Here is a 22475-nt window from a genome sequence, read left to right on the forward strand (position 1 = left end):
TGTCTGTAGCCCGGCTGCCTTAGCATGGGGAAGATCCTGCCTGCTGCTCCTGTTGCTGGGAGACATTTTCTCTTGTTTCTTTGTTGGGAGCATTTTGCCACTAGCAAGCACACAGGCAAGAGTCTTGGGAGGCCACCTGGCCTATGGAGGCATCTCATTGATGTGGTTCTAGGAAATGCCCCTCCAATAATTGTACAGCTTTTAGTGCTTTTTCTGCTGCTTATTTCACACATGAAGTTATTTTTATTCAAGTGTATAATTTTATGATTTCCATAACTATGATTTAAAAGAGAGGCATCAAAGTTAAATTTTAAAGGAATCTTGACTCTAAAATATAAAAAATGTGAATATAAAATGTTATATATGTGAACATATATATATATATTTTTTTTTTTAGTATTTCCAGAAAAGACTTCTTGGGAAAGAGGAGATACATGTAGGTATTCTCCCTAGGTTGAGGATTAGAAGGAAATGCTTTTTTACTTCTAAAAATAATTTTTTTTGGTCATGGTAGGAAAACTAGAAAATACCAGGAGGCACCAACACACACACACACAGAACAGCAAGACAAAAAACATGCTCTTTCTACAGCAATATAACTTTTAGCTACTGTGTGGCCACTGAATAAAGATCACATTTCCCAGTCTCCCTTGCAGTTAGGTATAGGCATTTGGCTAAGTTTTTACCAATAAGAAGTGAGGGGACTGATATGTATAACTAACTTCTGAACCATATTCTTTAAGAAACATGCCCCGGACTTTTCTTTAAAAAATTCTTTTCCCTTGCCTGGAAATAGGCAGTCATTCGAGCAGCTTCCCAGACCCAGAAATGGAAGCCATGTGCTGAGGATAGCAGAGCAGCCGGCCCACCAGCCTTGACCCCTGATCATCGCATGGAACAGAGCCTGCCCCCTGTCCTGAACTGTTCCATGAGAGATAAAATAATTCTTGTCTCAGCTGCTTTGTTTTGGCGCTTACTCGATAGAGTAGCTTAAAGCAGGCCTTCACTAGTAACAGAGGGGAAGAGATGTACACATTTTCCGCTTCTGTTTCTTCATCCTCCTGCTTGGAGTGAGGGAGTGGTGGTGCATCATGGGGAGGAGGGTGGTGCCCTAGGGACAGAAAGATCAAAGGAGCCTGGGTTCTAGGATGACTGGAGCAGAACAACCACATTAGCCCCAAATTAGCTATGTCTGTATTATTGCATGAGGGAGAAATAAACCTACATCTTATTCAAGCGATTATTATTTTGGGTATCTATTTCATGTAGGCAAACATATACCAAATTAATTTTTAAAGATTTTATTTATTTATTTTTTGATAGAGGGGAAGGGAGTGAGAAAGAGAGGGAGAGACATATCAATGTGTAGTTGCCTCTCGTGTGTCCCTACTGGGGACCTGGCCCGCAACCCAGGTGTGTGCCTTGACTGGGAATTGAACTGGTGACCTCTTGGTTCGCAGACCGGTGCTCAATCCACTGAGCCATACCAGCCAGGGCCAAATTAATTAATTAATAATACCATAATTTTGAGTTTTAGAGGTAAACTATTGATGAATTCATTCTTCATGAACTTTTCTGTTTATTATTTTGTATGCATATGTAATTATCAGTTAAGAACATGAGACTTGGTGACAATCAGGATTTGAATCTGAGCTCTGCTACTTCCCATCTAGGTGGTCTTAGGAAGGTTATTAACATCTCTGAGCTTCATGCCCTTACTGGTATGTCTCAGTTGGTTGGGTATTATCCCATAAAGCAAAAGGTTACCGGTTCAATTCCTGGTCAGGACCCATGCCTGGGTTGTGGGTTTGGTCCCTGCTTGGGGCATGTGCTGGAGGCAAGTGAATCAGTGTTTCTCTCTCACATCAATGTTTCTCTCCCTCTTGTCCTCCCTTCCTTCCCCTCTTTCTAAAAAAAATGAGCTATTTAAAACATTAAAAAAATCTCTGAGCTTCAGGTTTATCATCTGTAAGATGGCTGTAATCACCCCTACCTCATGGACTTGTTATTAGGATTAAGTAATTATATATACACATATGTATACATATACAGACATACATTTTTTACATTAACAGTATCTGAATTACATGAAGGGTTCAACTAAAGTTTTAAGATATAGTCAGCAAATTTATTATAATTATTTTATAAAAGTGGAAATATACTATACATACTCCTTTTATAACTTGCTTTTACACATGACATTATATCATGGACACATTCCCATGTGAATATATATGGGTATTTAACAATATTTTTAAAAACTACATTATATTTGCATGGATATGCCATCATTTATTTAACTATCCTTTTTTGGTTGAACACTTATTTCCAGTTTTTAGCTATTATTGATGATGCTACATTACATATCCTCATTTATTCAATAAATGTTTATTGAACACCTGCTATGTGCCAAATACTATTTACATAAGTGAACAGAAGAGACAAAAAATCATTACTCTCAGGGAATTTGTATCCTAGATGGGGGAAACATACAACACAATAAATATGGTAAATTAAAAAAAAATCTTTGTTAGACAATAGTGATTGTTCTGAGAAAGAAAAAATATATAGACACAGAAATGCTGGCTGAAAGCTATGCAAAATATGACACTTTTGTGGTTGTAAAAATTTTAGGGAATGGATCATGTTTCTTATAGGCAGAGGTCATGTCTTACTACTTGCTTAACTCTTCTGGCTCCAGCCTGGTGTGGTGTCAGGTGCACAGCGAACTCACTAGTTGAGGGTCGAGTGTTGTTCTACATCCCAGTCTTAACTGTTACATGTCCTTTGGAGTAGAGAATGAACATCTTCCCTTTCAGGGACAGTGAGTGAGTCCTGTTCTCCTAAGCTTACATTTTAGTGTGAAGAGATAATACAAAATTAAGAAGGGTGATTTGAGATAAATTTGAAGAAAACAGGACCATATAGAAGAAAGTGGTTGGATTCTAAAGCTGTGACCACACTGAGAAGATAAGGTGATCAGAGCTGTAGCTTTAGTCCAAATCTACATTTCTCCCATCACTTGGGTGTGGAAGGACGTAGGAACACTGGTTGTCCTTTGTTTTGATTTCGTCACGTGTGGTACTGTGTGGAACTGCATTGGTAATCGTGGTCCTTGGATCAGACTCAATATTAAAATCAAGGGGGTACGAAATGCGGAAACAATCTGGATGTCCATTACCTAGTGAATGGAAAAACAAAATGTGGTCTATTCATATAATGGAGTAAGTGTTGATAATAAAAAAGAGGGGAGTACTAATACACGCTACAGCATGGGTGACCCTCGAAGATGTTGTGCTAAGTAAACGGTCATGTACGAAAGACCACACATCATGACTCCACTTATGTGAATGTCTAGGAAAGGCAAACTCGAGCTGTGAAAACTAGGGTAGCAGTTCTGCCTGCGATTGGAGGTAGGGATGGGGAGTGACTGCAGATGAGCCCCAGGGGCTTTTGGGGGTAATGGAAATGACCTGAAAACTTCATTGTGGTGATGGTGGCACAACTCCACATATACTAAAAATCATAGACTTGTACCCTTGTTGCACCTCAGTGAAGCTGTGGCGTGGCAGAGGCATTGTTCATGGATTCTTCGGCCCTTCCCTTGAGTTCTTCACTGGATGAGCCTATGGCTTCGTGACTCTGGATTTGGCTCAAGATCGAGGAAGGTCCTGTTCATTGTAAATATTTCTTTTTTTTTCCAAAGATTTTTTTATTTATTTATATTTAGAGAGGGGAGGGAGGGAGGGAGGGTGGGAGGGGAGAGAGAGAGAGAGAGAGAGAGAGAGAGAGGGAGAGAGGGAGAGAGGGAGAAACACATCAATGTGCGGTTGCTGGGGGTCATGGCCTGCAACCCAGGCATGTACCCTGACTGGGAATCGAACCTGCGGCACTTTGGTTTGCAACCTGCACTCAATCCACTGAGCTACGCCAGCCAGGGCTTGTTGTAAATATTTCTTATTAAGAAAAGCAATCATTTGTGCACAGACTTGCACATGTTAAGTAGATGAGGGCTAGGGTACAAAAAGACATGAATGTGTTGGATGCAGCAAGGTCTCACTTTCCGTAGACAGTGTCACCAGCCCCTGCCACTCTTGTAAGGTTTCTGGGGGCCAAGGGGAGCTGTGCTGGACCTTGCTGCACCTGCTCCCACTCTGGGCCACCCCCCTTTTGTGGCCTTGACTGAATCCGTAGAGAAGGAGCTTGTCTTACAGGGTGATATGTGTGGTCTCTTTGCGCCAAACTGTAACCCACTTGACAGGTTGCAAACATACCATATCACCTACTTCCACCATCACAGAGATTGTGCAGGGAACAAAAAGTTACCTGAGGCATGCTGAATTAAGCCAAAAGAATAGCACAGACTGCAGTGGAAAGAAAAGGCTAATATTCAGAGGTATCTAGAGGGAGGGAACATAACCACCTGGCAATAATGTCTTCATTTCTGTTTCAGAAATGTAAAAAAAAAACTCCTTTTGTGAGCTCTTTTTATCTTAAATCCACTGCTGAGGCTCCCTTCACTTCTCACCCTGACTGCTACCATAGTTTCTGTACTTTCTCCCTCCAGTATCTGAACCACTCTGCCCCACTGTATCCACTTCATCCTAGAGCACAGCTCTGTGACTCCCAAGGACCTGGGTAAAGCCAGAGTTCTCGTCAGATCCTTCCATGTCAGCCCTGCCACATGTCACTAAATGTAACTCCTGTCTTCCTGGCAAAGTTGGCGCTTCTCCCCTGGGCTCTGTGCTTTCCCACGGTGGGGAGTGGTGGGGGGCAGGGCTTTGCTCGTGCAAGTTTCCCTTGCTGGGAGAACTCCTCGCTTTCTTCACCTGCTGAAACTGGAGCCTTTTGTGATTTCCCAAACCGATCATGATTTTACACCACCATTCTCTGACTTTGTACTTTGCTTACAGCACAGGTGGCAAACACACACCTGTGGGCTGAACCTGGCCCTCCACCTTGTTTTATCCGGCCCCACACCTTGTTTCTACCCTGTGGCAGCACCGAGCTCCCACTTAACTGTTAAGGAGTAGTTACATTTGCACAGCCCTAAAGTTACATTCGGCCCTTTGGAGGCAACCGTGAGGCTGATGTGGCCCCTGGTGAAATTGTGTTTGACAGCCGTCTTATATCATCTGCCATAGCTGTGTTCTGTTTTGGTGGTTGGCATACCTGGCTTCCCTTCTTATTTGTAATGCCTGGAAGGGTAGGACTGGCTCTTACCCATCTTTTCAACCTGCACATAGTTGATGCCCAGGATATACCTTTCAGATTGAATGAGTTGCCTAACTCAACTGCCATGCAGGTTTTCTTCCGGAATATAAACTTTCAGGAACTTTATACTATACATTTTTTTTTCTCTTTAAGTGCCTAACCCTGGACATTTAAAAATTTCAACTTAGTGCCATTGTGTCCCTTATCTCAGGCCTTTGACATGTGTTTCTCTGGACCTCGGTTGTGCATTTGTGTCTTGGCAGCTGGAGAGCTGTGCCTGTGAATAATGAGTCAATTATCGCCCAGCCTCGGGGAAGGCGCAATTATTCCTGATGGGCTGGCTGAGGTAATCCTCTCCTCCCTGCGCCCTCTCAGTGAAGAACATAAAACAGTTGGAATTCAGAGCACCACAAGGGGAATTTAGACAAAACATTTGTGTGCTCATTTGAGCTTCTTTGGATTTATTCCGATTTATGATTGATTGGTTTTTAAATTGCTTATTTAATCCTAATGACTGTCGCTCCAGGGGAGGCCAGATACCAACTAGCATGTGCTCAAGAAACAGCTGAGCGAAGTGGTTTGGATGGACAAATCAAGAGCAGGTATCATTGTCCAGAGGAGCAGCGCTCCGGGCCAGGAGTGGCATGTGAAAACAGCCCCACGACTTTCAAAGTACCCAGCCTCGTTAGAAGCATGATGGCTTATCCCCTCCCTGTTCTCTTTGCAGAAGGCGTTTTGCAACTGCCCGGTGTTGCACAGAATTTCCCCGTTAATTTTTTGTTCCTTCTGGCAACATAGTCAATATCACTTTGCAACTGAGAACATGCTCTTGATTTATATTGCTGTTGACCGTGATGCAGAAGAACAGACCCACTGAGGGGGCTGACAGGATTTGGTCGTGAACTCTGATGACGGCGGTGCTGATGGTCTATGAGAACTCTCCTGCGAGAGTGGCGCTGCTTCTCAGCGCGCGCACCCTGGTTGGGCTTATGCATGGGTGATTTGAATTTTTAGAAGTTTCCTTCGAAATAGACTTTCCCAAAAGTGATCATTTCCATCTGGAGGCTATATAATCAATATACGATTGGTACTAATTTGTCAAAACATCAGTAGTTTCTACCTTTTCAAGGAGAGTACCTTTTTCTTTGACCTGAAATTAGACGTTGTAGGTATAGCTGGTAGCCTTGTAAGGGAGAGCTGTTGGAAGCTCATCTGTTGGGTCTAAAAAAAAAAATTTGAAATTCCATTACTTCAGAATAATGAAACCTTTAAAAAAAACCTTTAGGAAAAAAGCCTTTGTTTTAGCTAAATCAAAGTTTTGACTAGAAATACCCAAAGTAATGCTCTTTCAGGTCTTAATAATCTATTTGTCCTCTGAAATATTGCTGTTAGATTTTTAAAGTGTATTATGTTTGACATGTATTTCAAGGCAAGGAACACGAGGGACAAGATCAAAGAGTGGAAGGGGCCTGGTGGGACGCAGAAATGGAAGGCGAGACGAACATTTGTGGGGGCACACCAGGACCAGGACGCGAGGTGACTCTTGCGGGAGCAGCGCCTGGCCCTCTAATCGGGCTTCAGGCCCCTTCGGATTCATTTTGACATCATCGTATTGAAAAAGAACTTCTTTCCTACCTCATTCTGCCAACAGAATGAGTATTTGTTTTTTTAATGAAAATGATAAAAGCCTTATAAGAAGCACTTCTGGGTCTTTAGAGTGATATGGTTTATATTGATGTGAGGTTTAGGACGGAAACTTAAATGTTAGGTTTAATCACAGAGAGAACAAGTTTCTTCCCCCGCCCCCCAACCTTCTGGTTGTTGGCCTAAGAACGTGCAAACCTGTAAAGAATTCTTATAAGAATTTATTTGAGCCAAACTGATGACAACTGCCATGGAGCAAGATCTCAGATGCTCAGGATAACAGGAATATAGCAGTTTGCAATTTCTTTTACGCATCTGAAATCGAGGGAACTTAAAGCAGATGCCAGGAAGGTGCGAGAAAGCAAGGCAGGGACCGGATCACAGGATAGTTAAGGTCATGTGCTCTCTTGAGGGTGGTTATGCCTTCGAGGGACATTACTTCTGGCATTTCAAAGGTGTGCTAACCTGGATGCACAAGAACAGTGGGCCGGGCTGGTTTAAACACCTTCCACCAAAGAAGTTACAGGCCTGGGCATGACTACCCACTGTGATCTGTCCAGTTAGGAATTTGCACTTGACTATGGCACCCCCTTTTTAAAAGGAGAGGTTTATGTTTCCAAAAGGAAGACAGTGTAAAAGTGTGAACCAGAAATTTTTATTAGATCTGAGTCCCTACCAGGAGTTCAACAGCAGCATCAGAAGCAGGGACATCATTATATTTTGCTCTTTTTTTCGAAAGACTTTCATCTGGTTGTCTTTTAAATAACCTGGTTATTTTCTAGGAAATGGTGGAGGAGTACATTGTGTGATAGGAGAACAAATAGAACTTGTCCTTAGGGAAAATCTATCTGACTACATGCTTTTCAAGTGTTTAAGTCAATAGAGTATTACAGTAGTGTGCTGGGTACATAGTATTTTCTCAGCAAACACTGGATTTAGGTTGTTCAGAACTTAAAGGATAAGCAGGGAGAGTGAAAACAATCTCACCTCTTATTAACAAAGAGCATCAAAGAATGGCAGGTGGCCACAGGAAGTCTCGCTTCTAACTTGGATGAGGTTTGAGGAGCCCTTTCATTTCTCAGACACTCCTCCTGTTGCCAAGCATTTTCAGGCCTATCGCGCTCCATCCTGCTACCACTGCTTATTATCTTTGCCCTAGGAGAGATTTAGGACACCTTTGTCGCTGTAAAACAGGAAGGAGTCAGGGAGGATCAGTCCTGAGACTGTTTCCCCCTCACTTCTCTGACCTTTCATCTGCTGGCTACCGCGGCAGTGGGCAGTGTTCTTGTTCCGGAATGGCCTCCTGGGGCGTCTGCTGCTCGCTGCCTGTAGGCAGAACTCTGCAATCAGAAGTTTGGTGGGAAAGGAAAGGGGCTGTTTATTTAAAGGCTATCCATTTTTGGAATAATGGCAGGTTTCTGCCTCAGAGCCCCACTCCCTTTAACACACCCAAAGACAAATAACCCTGCCACCCTCTGCCTGGCCAGACCTGTTTCAGGAAACACCCGGGAATCCCTTTTCCCACTTAAGAGTACTGTCCTTTGGGAAATGCAGGTGGCGATAGCATGCTCATCCAGGCTGCTAGGCAGGTTCCCGGTCACAGTGCAGCTCCAGGGGTCTCTCACTAGTCTGTGTGCGCCTGTGTGGGAGGGGGGGCCTGGAATGCTCCCCGATGCATGGCCTCCAGGGCCCACCCGCCCGTGACCTCATGTCTCCAGGGGCCCTAGCGAGGAGAGGGAAGAGAGTGCATGTTTCCCTGCGCGTTGTTTTTAAAGACCTGGCCTAGAAACCCATGCGTGACAGAGTGTCCAGTTTTTCGGCCATTGTATGCTAATGTCCACCATGTTTGCAGCCTTCCAAGTTGTTGTTGCCCGTCTTCTGGCCACCATTTTTTGGAAGGGACAGAAGTTTCCCAGCCCCGCACAGGGGCACATGCGTCTTGGCCCGAGGTGGGGCGTCCGGCCCCCACAGCTCAGGCAGGCTCTGCGCAGGCTGTCACCAGCCGCTGGGGCAACACACTCAGTTCTCGCAGTCCCCTTGGCTTTGTTTACAGTTGTCCAGGGGCCTTGGAGCCTATCAAACCCCACTCCAGTTTCAGCCCTGGGCTGGCCAGGGCAGTGCTTACAACCCCGTGCCTCCTGGGTCGGGGGAGGTATTGGCTCGTGGGGTTTCTGCCCCACTCCTTTAGCGGTCTGACCAGACCCGCCTGCCACTGCATTCCGAGCAACCCTCCGTGACCTTGCTCACTCGGCACTCCCAGCACCCCCTGCAGCCAAGGCTCGTTCTTCACCTCGAGTTTCACAGGATTTGTTCAGGCCAAAGGCAGGGGCCGCCTGTCCCAGGAGTAGCTGGTTGGGGGCCATGGGTGCTGGTGCAGGCGGCGCTGCAGAGTGCTGGCCTGAGCCTGTGTTGTTTGCTAATATAACCCCTTTACAGAGAAAGTGATAAATTCAGTATTTGTGTTTGCCCTCCTGGCTTATCGAGTTCATAATTGTAGACTGGGTTATCTTAGCTCTGCTCCCCAACAACGTGTCGGTGTTAACATCCTTTAGACACCCCTACAAGTTTCAGTTCTACCAGCGACGGACATTCAGAAGCAAACCAGGGATTCTGACCGGATGGCACCAGTCTAGGCTCTTTGGAACAATGCGGATCTCGCGGGCTTGGATGCCATGCCCTCCCAGCGCTGGAGCAAACACCATGGGGTGGGGCTGCGGTGGGGATGCGGTGGCTGTTTCCTAACGTTATATAACTTGTCTTTGCAGAGGGTGATGTGACCAAGAGGGGCACATTCGGAACTAAGTCTTCAGAAAACATGCCTGCTTCAACACAGCATTCTCATGGAAGTGAACCGAATAGTCACCGCCTCAGAAATAAAGCCGTCTCTCTTCATACTTCATCACAGAGTGCAGAGGAGGAGCAGGTGATACTGTCGCACACTTTCAGAAACAGTCTGAGAAAAGAACATTCTTTCGGGATTTAAACAAAAGTTACCCTAAGGGACCTTGGGCTGCTATCGAATCAATGACTGAGACTCCAAATTCTAGCTGGAGTACTACCGGGATACTTTAGTGAAAATCGTTGTTACATTTCATGATTTCAACAGCCAGTGTTTATGGTGGTAACTTGGTTATCCTCAATTGTTGTTAAAAACCTCTTAAGAATCTGCTGTCCACAGATTCTCCTTGAGAATTTATACCTTTTTGGTTGTCCTCTATTTAGAGTAAAAGAACTCCTTTTTAAGTTTTCTGTGTAAAATGGGAAGTATTTTTACCCGTTGAGGATGCATCTCTTTCAAGCTTGAAGTAGAAGCTGGTTATCTTGTTTTTTCCAGGATTTGGTTAATGAATATTATATGCTCTCTCCCTGGCCCTCAAGACTTAATAGACTATAGTCATAGTCTCCTTAGTTATGGTTTGTAACTGTCAAGGAATCTAAGTGAAAGTTATCCTACTTATTATTATTTTTATTTTATTTTATTTTTTAAAAGATTTTGTTTATTTATTTTTAGAGAGTTGGGAAGGGAGGGAGAAAAAGAGGGAAAGAAACTGTACAAGAGAAAGATCCATCATTTGCCTCTCACATGCCCCCAAGTGGGGACCTGGCCCACAACCCAGGCATGTGCCCTGACTGGGAATCCAACCGATGACCTTTGGGTTCACAGGCTGGTGCTCAATCCACTCAGCCACACCAGTCAGGGCCTTATTATTATTTTTAAAACAAAATTCACATTTTATTTAGGTTGAAATATAAACTACACAAAATTGATTTTCTTCATTAAATATAGCAGCACTGTTTTCTGTATTTTTCCTTGGTAAACCACAAAGCACATTTTTTTGTAGGTTTTCCAGGTTTTGCGTGTAAATCAAGATGAGGCAGTAGATATAGTCATGGAAAAAGGTGTATTTTTTAAGCCATTTAGGTTTCTGGTTTCTATTTCATTGTGTTTTTCTTGTGATATGGTGGACAGAATTGTGTTTGGGATTGTGGTTTTATACAAGGGAACCCAAATCTCTGCACCAGAAATGTATTTATATGTCGCAGAGGCTATATGTGGAGGTGGTTATGTGACAATCCCCAGCGAATGCACTGTCTACTGGCAGCCTTTGGCAGTTGGAATTATATTATGTACTGATGTATATTATGTACTGGGCGTGTCAGAGGCAAAGAATTGTTCAACTGCATTGTCTTCTAAAACTTTGAAAAAGTTGTATTAGCAATCTCAGATTTGCCCTCCAAAGGTTCACTGGGATAGGCTGGGAGGTGGGGTAATGAGGTGGGACATTTCTGTTTTACTTGTGAGAAAAGTGAGGTTAAATAATCTACTTAGGTTACACTTGGGGTAAGTCTAGAGGACAGAAGTACAAGTCAGACCGCTGGACACCTATCCCCTATCCCCTGCCATGATTTAGCGAATCTGGCTCATCCCGCACAGCTAGTTAACGCAAACTGGAAGGAGACTTCTATTGTCGGAAGGGCTGGAAGGTCAGCGCCTCCTCTTTCCAGGTGTTTCATTTTCCCATCCGTGTGCCCTCCCTCTGTGTTTCAGATAGTACTGGACGAAGGCCAGAGTGCTGGCAGCGCCTTTCGAGGTGATCTGAATCGGGCCGGAAAGGTGAAGGTAAGGTCTGATTTAATGTTTTTTTTTTTTTTTTCCCATGGCAAGAACCATAAAAACAAAAAAATCCCATAGGACTCATTTGCTGTCTCATAGAAGTCGGAGAATTTCAGGTTACTTTATCCTTATACTATTTTTTTTTAAAATGGGTGTTCGAGTATATTAAACTAGCCACAACTGGCTGGGTTCCAGATCTTTTTCCCTCAAAGTATAATAAATGTAGGGGTGCTCTGACAGAGAAACACGAGAAACCTGAATCTAGTCCCCGGCATATACCATTAAGAGAAAGGACAGTATAACCGACCCTCACGTTTTAGTGCTGAAACTGGCATATGGAAGGGACATTTTTGCCATCACGTGGATGCCAGGAAGGACCTGCAGTTATGTCCTTACGAGTGCTGGAAGCTACCCTTTTTAATTCCTGTGTGATAGCTGTGGCTTGGCAAATAGAGCTGAAAGAAGAAAGACCCAGGCTGTCTTTTGAATTCCAATTATGAGACCTAAATTTGCAATTTTAAGGTATTTTGTTATGCAGATATTTTAGGTCATAAGCATAAAAGGCATTTTGACATTATGCCTTTACTCCACTAGGTCTCCTTGGAACCAGCGGTGAAATCATTTTCTTATTTACACTCTTTGATATTCACCTGAGATGAATTAATTCCTGTCTGAAATGTTACCATTTTGTTAATCTAAAATGTCTCATTGTCATCTTGCAGTGGAAAGCAGTATTCCAGGTGGAATAGTTTTTCATTGAAATGTTGCTTTCGTGTCTGTAAAGGTCATTTTTGCTCTGCTTTTTACCTTTGAAGTGATTTTCAGTTTTATTTGTTTGAAAGAGAGAGCACTTGATTTTTTGGGCCCTGCTCACCTCTCTTGTGACTTACCTGGGTCAGGATGATTTTCTTTTGAACAAACTTTTCTCTCCCGCTTTCTTTATTTTTTTTTTAAAGATTTAAAAATTTATTTTATTATTTTTAGAGAGGGAAGGGAGGGAGATAGAGAGAGAGAGAGAAACATCAATGTGCAGTTGCTGGGGGTCATGGCCTGCAACCCAGGCATGTACCCTGACTGGGAATCGAACCTACGACACTTGGGTTCGCAGCCTGCGCTCAATCCACTGAGCTACGCCAGCTAGGTCTTTATGTTTTTTAAAAAATATTTTATTTATTTATTTTTAGAGAGAGGGGAAGGGAGGGAGAAATAGAGGGAAACATCAATTGGTTGCTTCTTCTATGTGCTCTGACCGGGGACCGAACCTGTAGTAGCCCAGGCGTGTGCTCTGACTGGGAATGGAATCAAGCCTGTGACTCCTTGCTTTGCAGGACTGTGTTCAGCCCACTGAGCCACCCTGGTCAGGGCTCTCCTGCTTCCTTCAGTTTTTTTTTCTCTCTGGATCTTCAGAGTGAAAGCATGCTGTCACGGGAGTAGCCAGACCACCATGATTCTTTGCTTGAGCATTGAAAGTAATAAAACAACAACAGTGACAACAACAACCGCCAGCAGAGACACTGTTTCAGGGACTGTCTCGGTGATTTTGTCTATTCTGGGATGGAATCTGGAACAAAGTCCCCTTTCAAAACCTCCCCAGATGGGTTTTTTTCCTTTTCAGTATAAAGATCATACTCTGGTGCCTACAAAATGCAGGCCAACTTCCAAACTGACTGCTTCTTTCAGCGTCTCCGGGAAAGCGACGTGAACGCAAAGACCTTCGGCGAGGACTCAGAAGTTAATGAGAAAATTGAATTCAGTGGCTCACTTGAGTGTTGTAGAAGTGGATTCATTGATTCTTAATTGCATTTTTTAGGTCTAATATGCATAAAAATAATATTAGTCCTTTCCTAGGTAGATAACTTCCTAGCAGTAGAAGAGCTGGATGTGGATGAAGAGATTGAGCCCCAGACGAGCAAGGGTATGCCTTTCTGCCTTCTTCTTTCTGCTCTGCGTGACCTCTTTCTACTCTGCGTGACCTCCTCCTACTCTGCTTGACCTCCTTCTACTCTGCGTGACCTCTTTCTAGAAGCTACAAATAAGACTTCAGGCAGCTTTACGCATTTTCTTTTCTGGCAATCCTACCTCCACCTTCCCCAAAACAGGGAAAACCGGAGTTCTGCCATTTCTTTTTCAAGAACACAGATTTCAGCTGAAAGGTCAAAGCCTGTTGAAGGTTGTAGAGTCTTAAGTCTTAAATGAAACAAAGATGTCCCTCCCTCCCCTGCACTGATTTATCATATGCTTGATATTTGCATAATTGTTTCAAGCAAAGTCATTTAAGTTAAACCCGATTTCTTAGAAGCACGATGATGTAAATTGAGATTATTTTGGAATGATAAATAAAACATCAATTGATCATAAAAATCATAGCAGTATCAAAATAGATCATAAAATAAAATTCAAATCTTTGCTTTTATAATTATTTATTAAATATGTAAACCAAACACTTAAGACTAAAGGTATATTGTAAATATTTCTTCTGGGGCATTTTCCCATGAGGCCTGGGCTGGGAGAGGCTTAATGCTAGATTGTTGATGTTTATGTAAATGAGGCCTTTTTTCCTTTGCTGGTGAACATTTCTGTGTAAGCATAGGTATCCATCCTTTTTTTTGCTCAAAGAACCTTTGAAATATGTTCAAAATTAGAGTTACTTGCTTCAAAAACTCTTATTCCTAATTTAATAAGCAAGAGTATTTCAAAGTCAACGTTGACTGTTAGGGAAGGGGCGGCTTCCACGGGGGTTTGGTGGTTGGCATCTAAGTGTTGCTTACCGTGTTTAGGTAGGCATAAACCCGGATCATGTCGTTGTTACTGTGTGGGGGCTGGTTTATCATCACACAGGAGTCAGAGGGGCTGTTTGTCTGGGGGGTGGCTCTCGGTAAATTAGACGTTCAAACCCCTGCCCCAGCTTCTCTGGTTGGCCAAACCGAGGCCTTCTGGCGGCTGGAAGCAACTGACATCTGTATTCTGCTTCCAAACACCACACTATTCTATTGAAGGGTTTGATTATCAAGCACTCTATTAACCAGCAGACTTGGGAGATTTTTTCCCTTACTTGCTTGGTTCAAGTGAGATCAGAGATCCATAGGCATCACGTGGCCCCAGGGGAGGTTCTCTTAACTGTAATCCCCTAGGTTGCTCTGAATTTCTGTGTGAGAGCAGTTTATGGGCTCTGATCGGATTAGAAAGGATCGCTGAGGACTTACCAAGAGCCAAGTGCATAGAGCAAGCACTTGGTTTTCGGGGTTTGGCTGACTCGGAGAAGGGGAGCTCGTGAAAAATGAACATTCCTGGGTCCTGTGCCCAAGGGAGAAGCCCTCTGGTGGCATCTAGCGATCCGTGCTTTGAGTCAGTCACTACCCCAGGCAGAGGTCATCCGTGGATGACACTGGAGACCAATAGCTCTGGTTTGCATGTAGTACAATTGCAACATAAGATTAATTTTATAGGAGGGCACAACATTACACGGGTCGGGCATTTTTCCCTGTGGTTTTAACTTCTTGCTTCCTGCCAGTGATGAGGTCTACATTCTGACATAAACCTACTTAGCCCATGAATGTGATTTTCATTATAGCCATCTCTTAAGTTAGACCTTTTACCTTTTTCCATTGTTCTTCCTTAAACACATTTACAAGTTTGTTTTTAATCAGATCTATTCCTTTGGTTTACAATTTTCATAAAAACCTCTCACTAGTACTTCTCCCCCAGAAATCAGGTCACAGGCAGTCTTGCATTCACGCACAACAGGCTGTGGAGGCCTGAGCCAGGTCTCAGTGGGCGGGAGTGAACTGGTCACGGCCTTCCCGTAGGTAACGTCATGTGAAAAGCCGAGGCTGAAAAGCAGCCTGGCCTCACTGATGTATCTCAGTCCCCCAAAAGACCGCCAGGGCTTCACAGTTTTCACAGTGCACAGTCTGGGTCAGAAGTGGTTGGTGCCAAGGTGAATTTTAGTTTGGGCCCAATTTTTTATTATACTCCAGGAATGTGAGCGGAAGGCAAATATTTATGTCAGATGGGAAATGTGACATTTTGAATAGGCAAGTTGCTTGCATAATTTTGGCAGCCTGAGAGGTTTACTGATTAGATCCTGTTGTTACTGTTTAAGTGACAGATTTGCCTAAGGAAGTGAGGTGCGCATTGTTTTTTCTACCACTGACCTCGTTTGCTCACCTCGTTTGCTTTCATAAACATTCTTCAAGACCCGGGCACACGACTCCTTCCCCGTCTTTGGCTTGTCATTTGGCAGCGCAGGTGGACCCAGTTTCTCAGAGAATCCTGCTCAGGGCGGTGCAGTCGAGCAGTCAGTCGAGCAGTCAGTCGTGGTTGCCACAAAGTTTGGGGCCCAGTGTTTGTTTCACATCAGGTTAACCACTTTTTCCTCCTTTGAATCTGAAAGAAGGGAATTAACCATCAGGGTAATTACCACCCTACCCTGGCTGTTATCCAGCAATATTGTTATTTGGAGTAGGGATCAGTTACGCTGAGGCCGTTAGAGTAGGAAGGCCCTTTTGTTTGTCTTTATTTATTTATTTTCCCCTCAGTTGGCCCACCCTGCTCTCTGGCTGAGAGCCGTTGGCTGAAGAGACTTTTTGGGGTCTAGTTCTGAGCATTATGAGTGGGGGCCCAGAAAAACCCAGAAGTTATTGATAAAAAATTGTATATTTACTCTTACATGTTTAAATTTCAGTCACCTTCAGAGTACTCTCCACTTGTTGCAATATACCTATCGAGGTGTTTTTTCCAGTGTTCAAAACAGTTTTTGAACTTGTTGATTTTGATGCCTTTTAGTGCTTCTGCCTTTTTTTGTTTCACCTCTTCCACACTGGCAAAACATTTCCCTTTGATGACTTTTTTCATCCAAGAAAACAACAAAAAATGTTGCTTGGGATAAGATCGGGTGAAGAGGGATGGGGGGGTACAGCAGCCATGCTATTTTTGGTCAAAAACTACAGAACACTCAGCATGGTGTGGGCAGGTACATTCGTAAATCACCATATGAAATGGTCAAACATGTTGAAAGAGTCTTCCCAAAAAGTTCAATGAAACCAAATGCAGTCTCTCACAACAACACCAGCTGGAACACTGATCCAGATGGTTTCCTAGAACACTCACCTAGCAGCGAAGCCTGTACTGCAAGGGGCCTGCCCTCCAGAAGATAATTCTGTTTTCTTGGGGTCCCCCCTTGTATACTGTCTTTACTGCTCTCTCAGCCAGTTAGTGTACTTATTCTGTGGTTGATGGTGTTGGACAAGAATGGGCAACTAATTCCTGCTCAAAGATTGGCAGTCTTATTTGATTTTCATTTTCCAGCTCTGGTATGCCCAGTTTCAATAAAGGCATCAGTCATCTCTCTTTTTAAAAAAATTCTTTCCTTATCTGTAACTTGAAGCAGCTTTGTGCAGCTTATCACTGACCTGGGACTCTGATTCCACAAATATTTAGCAACTGTGATCGGTTCCTGGAATATGAGAAAGAATAAAACAGATCTGGTGCCTGTTGTCATGAGATTCGTAGTTTGTTGGGAGAACCATCCGCTCACCAGATAATGACAAATGCATTACAAATTGTTCTAGATCTCATGAGAACATACATCTGGCAGGGGAACTTAAAACACCCTGAGAGCTTGTGATCTAAAGGGTGAGCACTTTAACTAGCTGAGGTGGGTGGAGTGAGGCTGAGGGGAGGGCGGGAGAGGAAGGAGCAGCACAAGGAACAGCGTGTGCAAAGGGCCTGAGCTAGGAGATGGCACAGTTCAGCCAACTTAGCAGTTTAGGCATTTCCTTTCTTTTACACTTGGTACTATTAAAGTCATTCTTTCATCGCCTTGAAGATCACTAAAAACACTAGGAGGGAAAATTCCTTGCTTCCAAATGTCCCCCTATCCCACGTTCCTCCATTTTTTAAATGTGCAAACGTGTCCATTAAGGTCCAGCTCGAAAACCACGTCACCTGCAAGAGCAAACCTGCTGCCCAGGCCCTGCGGTTCCACGAGGAAGCCTTCACTTTATTCCTGAGAAGATAACAGAACTGGGAAATAATTCTGCCCTTACACGGTGCCTATGTCTCTTGTTTCCCAAGGGAAGAGGAAGTCTTTGTCTAATTGGAGGGGTTGGCCCAGGAATGGATGTGTATGTGCATCAGCCCTTTCGTCTCCTCTTTTGGGTTCGTGCTGTTTGGAAGGCAGAGGCTCTCTCTTGCGTATCTGTGCCCCCTTTCTCACAACAGACACACTTCAGGCAGGGCCCAGGCCTGTCTTATGCACTAGGTTTTAACCTTCAAGACCAGTTAGAACCACTTGAGGAACTTTAAAAAAGATACCAATACCTGGAGATTCCTTTTCAGTGGTTTGGGCTGTGCCTTGTGCATCGTCCATTTTTGTGGCTCCCTGGAGGATTTTAACGTGCAGTCGAGGCTGAGAACCATCTCTAGACAGAAGTCTGGAGGTGCTGCTCTTGAGCCCCTGCTCTAAGAGCTCTGCGGACGTGAAGTAGTTCGCCTTGTGCACGGTTGCACGTATGTTAGCTCTGCAGAATTTCCCTAAGCAGGGACAGCTCGAGGTCTAGACTTGGGGGGAAGCTTGGCAAATAAGAAGCCCAATGATGACTGCGGGAAAAGCTCCATTTTTAGGTTCAGCTCCATCTGTTACGAAGTTCATATTTTGCTCCTCATCTTTCTGACTCCTGGTTTATTTATTTTCTATTTTTGTGCTCAGAGGGGTGGGCATATGATTTATTATCACTGTCAAATGCCAGCCTCATCCTTGAAGTGAGTCTTCCCTCATCTTCGCCACCTTCTCCTCGGGTAGCAGTTCTTTTCTTATTCTGTTCTTCCACTTGCATTTATTGTTTTGTGTTTTTTTCCCAAAGTAGGTTTATGTTTATGTGTCTCTTGAACACTGCCTATCATTTATACACATACCTCTGCACACATACACACACATACATTTTCTAAAACTGTGTCTTTTAATTGGAGTGTTTAGTCCATTTACATGTAATGTCGTTGCTGATACATTTGGTTTTAAAACTGTCCTCTTACTGTTTCGTTTCTGCTTGTCCTGCCAGTTGTATGTTCTTTTTTTTCTTGCCTGTTTTGTGTTATTATGTCACAGCCCTGTATTTTTGCTGGGTAGAGAATGATAGGTTTGTAATTTCTTTCTTTTTTTCTTTCAGCATTTTAAAGATGTTGCCCTACTCTTTTCTGGTCTTCATTGTTGAAAACTGGCAATCTGATTGTTGTTCCTTTGCAGACAGGGTGTGTATTTGTCTCTCATTTGACTGCTATTTTTGTTTTTGTATTTTTAGTAATTTCACTGTGCCTCAGTATTCTTTTATTTGTATTGCTTACTTTTTAATGCTGTAGGAGATTGTGATTATAGCTTTTGGCTTGCTGTTTATTAACTAAATACAGAAAGACAAATGGCATGAACACATCGTTTATAAATATTGCAGATTCTTACCATGTGGTTGAGAAAGAAGAGATTGAAATGTTTTCGGGCAGTCTTGCTGTTCAACATTCAGACTTATTTTTGGAGAGTTGCCTTGACTCCACAATGCACATCGGCCAAAATAGTGGCATTTAGGTGAGAGGAAAACAGGCCCTTGGTAGTTTCAGAAACAATGGCTAAGATACGAATAAGATTCTTAAAGCTCTTCAGTTTTAGAAAGTTTTAGAGACTTCAGAAATTCCATTCCCCACCGTTAATGAACGCCATCATTCCCCCTCCTGAGAGAATGGGCGTGTGTGTCAGTAACCCACCCGCGGGTGTAAAATGGCTGGAAGATGCGGTGGTTTTCTTCTGAACTGTCTTACTAGGCTGTTCTCCTCTGTGTTGGTTTTACTCTCCTTGTGAATCTGTCCTCTTTCGAGTTAAGGCTGTTCAATTTTGTTCCGATTATGCTCTGATTGATATTTTTGTGTGGAAATCTTATCCCTGTAACAAGGTTTAGTTTTTGAGGGGAAGGTAGACTCTTGATACTTGCTGTTCAGTTTAATAGTGGAGCTGCAGGGAATTCGTTTCCTGTCTGTAAGTGTTTGTTGAGAATATCCTGTGTATAAGATGCTGCGTTAGGCACCGATCGCGTGCGTTTGGGCCTTTTGCTTTTACACTGAAGAAACCAACGGCAAGGAAAGTGCGGAGGATTCTGAATCTGAAGGAATTGTTCCCATGGCATTAGAATTTTTATGAAAGAAAACATTCTTTGCAGAATATTAGAGAGGTGAGGAGGTTTAGCAAAGGAATTGCAGAGTTGTCCTCCTTGGTGCGTCATATCGTCAATCAGATCTTAAGTAGCTCTGAAGGAGGAATTGATTTTTATCTTACACGTGAACTCATGCTTGTACCGGCAATCAGCGGGTCTGGTAGGTGTCGGCTTTTACATTGAGATGCCTGGACCTTTCTCCTTTTGCCTTTGTTGTTGGCAGGCCCCTCACCAGGCTTGTACCAGTCCTGGGCAGTTACACCCAGTGTGGCTTTGAACTTGTAAATAGGTATATTAGAAAGCCAGTCTTTCCACCAATCTTAACTGAGTTTAAAAATATTTTCTCTGAGAATAATATGTTTAAGTGCCCTTAACACTGCCTAACCATGTTAATGTGCTATCGTAGTGACATTTCTTGGCCCTGAGTTTGGATGTATAATCCGACAGGTTTAAATAATATTTTGAACGAAAACACTTATTTAAAAGAAGTTTGTAACGTGACATCATGGGCTTTGCAGACAGACTGCCTGGTTCTGGTTCTTTCTCACTGTGGCGCCTTGAAGGAGGTCACTCTCAGTGCTATAGCTGCTTGCTTGTAAGGCGGGAAATAAGAGAGCTGCTGGATTAGCTGAGTTAATAATGCAGATAATGCGTCCGCTCATAAGAGTTGACTATTATTATTGTTTTTATGTCTGCTAGTTAATTAGGTCTTGTTTTATGGTTTCAATAATTAATTATAGTAAACTACCTTCTTCACCCCCCCCCCACACACACACACATACACTCAGCTTCTAGGCTCTCTCTCTGTATTCTCTGTTGCTGGAGTCTTAGGGATTTTTAATTATTTTATTTTTTTTTGTGAAGGTGATATCACAGTGGTGGTGAGAGATATATTGCAAATAAGTTTCAGTTTTTGAATATTGAATCGTGTTCTGTCATCTCCCTACATATGCTGCCACTGGCAACAGCCAAGGCATGCCTCTTGGTGATTAATCACTTCCTCCAAGAGCATAGCATCTTCATGAGGGTCATCGCTGAGTAGCAGGCAGCATCGTCCTGAGCCAGCTGCACGTTACTGGCTAGCTGCAGCAGCCCTTCTGGTCCTGTGGAAACTTAGGCTAAGGGGGAAACCTGTTGTGCTTCTGCTTGTTTTCTGTCCTCCTCAAAGAAAGCTGCGGAAGAGCACCGGATGTCTGTGGCGCTTCCACGGACTGGCCCACATGCAAAAACAAGGGAGCACGTCCCCTTTTAGTGGGTCGGTTGATCAGAGAGCCAAGACTGGCTATTGAACTCCTGTGATTGTGCCCAATGAGCCGGAAGCACGACACACTTCTGTTGTCTGCAGGTGTTGAAAATTAGACCATGCATTCTGAATGTGACAGAGCAGCTCGTTTTTCTGCTGAAAGTTAAAGTTCTTTCCTTTAGGCATCATTGTTTTTTAATATGTTTTTTTTGAAATATTGCCATATCATTATGGGATAAAATCAACACTCCGTTTCCTTTGTCTTCACCCCCCAGGAAAATGAGGAAAAAATAGCATCTCCTTGCTTCATTTTCCTGTAGAGGTAGAAATCGGGTTGGGAGGTGAGAGGCATGAACAAGTTACTCCCAAACAATATTTCTCCTAGACCTTTCAGATAGAAAGTAACTTTGCAACAGTGAGATAAAAATAGATGCACTAAGGACTTCTGATTTCTAGAAAGGGGAATCCCCTGAGTCAAGTTCCCCGAGGAAGACAGGTATTGTGGGATGGACTTACTCTATTTGAGCATATTTGCTTTATTCTTTTGACTGTGATAGGCTTTAAGATGATTTAGTTCAAATATGAACTCAGTGCAAGGATCAAGTGAAATGTTTTGTGTCCAACAGGTTTGCTGCTGCTGCCCGGAGAAGTGGAACAGGACGTAAGCACCCGTGTCCCTTCGTATGTTCCCTCCGTGGCCCAGCCCCTGACCCCTGGAGTCAAGCCAAGGCCCACGGTGAAAGGAATGGATGAGCAGGACAAGCACAGGGACGAGGTACTCCATGGGGAATGCAGTCCGTCTCGAAGCCGCCTGGCTGTGTAACTTGTTCTTGCATAGAAATGCTGCTAGACCTGTGTGCTTTTGTGTTTTTCTCAGATTTGGAAGAATTTAGAATTCAAGTTGCTTAATTGGGTCCTCACACTGTCGTCTGTCTCTAATGAGTATATTTCTTCTTAAACACAGAGAGCAATTATGTTTGTACGTGGAAACTATTTTTGTTTCGTGATGCATGCCACGCTGCAGGCCAGTGCTACCTGGGGACAGCGTGCCAGAAAGGACAGGCGGGTTTCTTATCTCGTTTTGTCCGAACCAGCCATTTCCCTCTCTGTTATTGCTTCTAAGGTCCTATAAACATCTTGCAGTAGTTAAAGGAAGGCCAGGCTGCTACAGTAATTCAGTGGCTGGAGGAGACAGAAGTTCATTTATTTCGTGCTACAGCCTACGGAGGGTCTTTAACGTTAGCCAGTGGCTCAGGGCTTGTCAAGGTTCCTTCTCTGGGTCTCCACTCTGCCTAGGGCATCATCCTCAGGTGCATGTTGCAGGTCTGGGCACCGTCCTCCCTGGAGGGGCAAGGGATGAGAGCATGGGGCAGCCCGTTTCCCCAGGGCTCAGGACTCAGAACTCTAGTTGTGCTCACATTCTATTGGCAGCCCCTCAGTTACGTGCACAAGGGAGCCTGGGAAATGTCATCCAGCCATTGGCTTCACCAGCAGGTAGAACGGAACCTCTGCGACATGTTTTCTCTCTGAAATGCACAACTTGGGAGTCGTCTTTTGCCACCAT

The 22475-nt window shown here is 43.7% G+C and overlaps 1 protein-coding gene across 4 annotated transcripts in view; it reads left to right on the forward strand.

The window, feature by feature from the left end:
* LOC123810226 (intraflagellar transport associated protein) overlaps positions 1–22475 on the forward strand; it is a 59664-nt gene that overhangs the window by 28338 nt on the left and 8851 nt on the right. For all 4 annotated transcript variants that reach the window (XM_045825820.1, XM_045825823.1, XM_045825822.1 and 1 more), the window contains 4 exons: positions 9624–9781; positions 11408–11479; positions 13322–13388; positions 21538–21686. In XM_045825820.1, coding sequence (XP_045681776.1) covers positions 9624–9781; positions 11408–11479; positions 13322–13388; positions 21538–21686 — 446 coding nt within the window. The remainder of the gene's footprint in view (positions 1–9623; positions 9782–11407; positions 11480–13321; positions 13389–21537; positions 21687–22475) is intronic.

The sequence above is a fragment of the Phyllostomus hastatus genome, unplaced genomic scaffold (genome assembly GCF_019186645.2).
Source record: "Phyllostomus hastatus isolate PE091 unplaced genomic scaffold, TTU_PhHast_1.1 phas_scaffold_585, whole genome shotgun sequence".
NCBI lineage: Eukaryota > Metazoa > Chordata > Mammalia > Chiroptera > Phyllostomidae > Phyllostomus > Phyllostomus hastatus.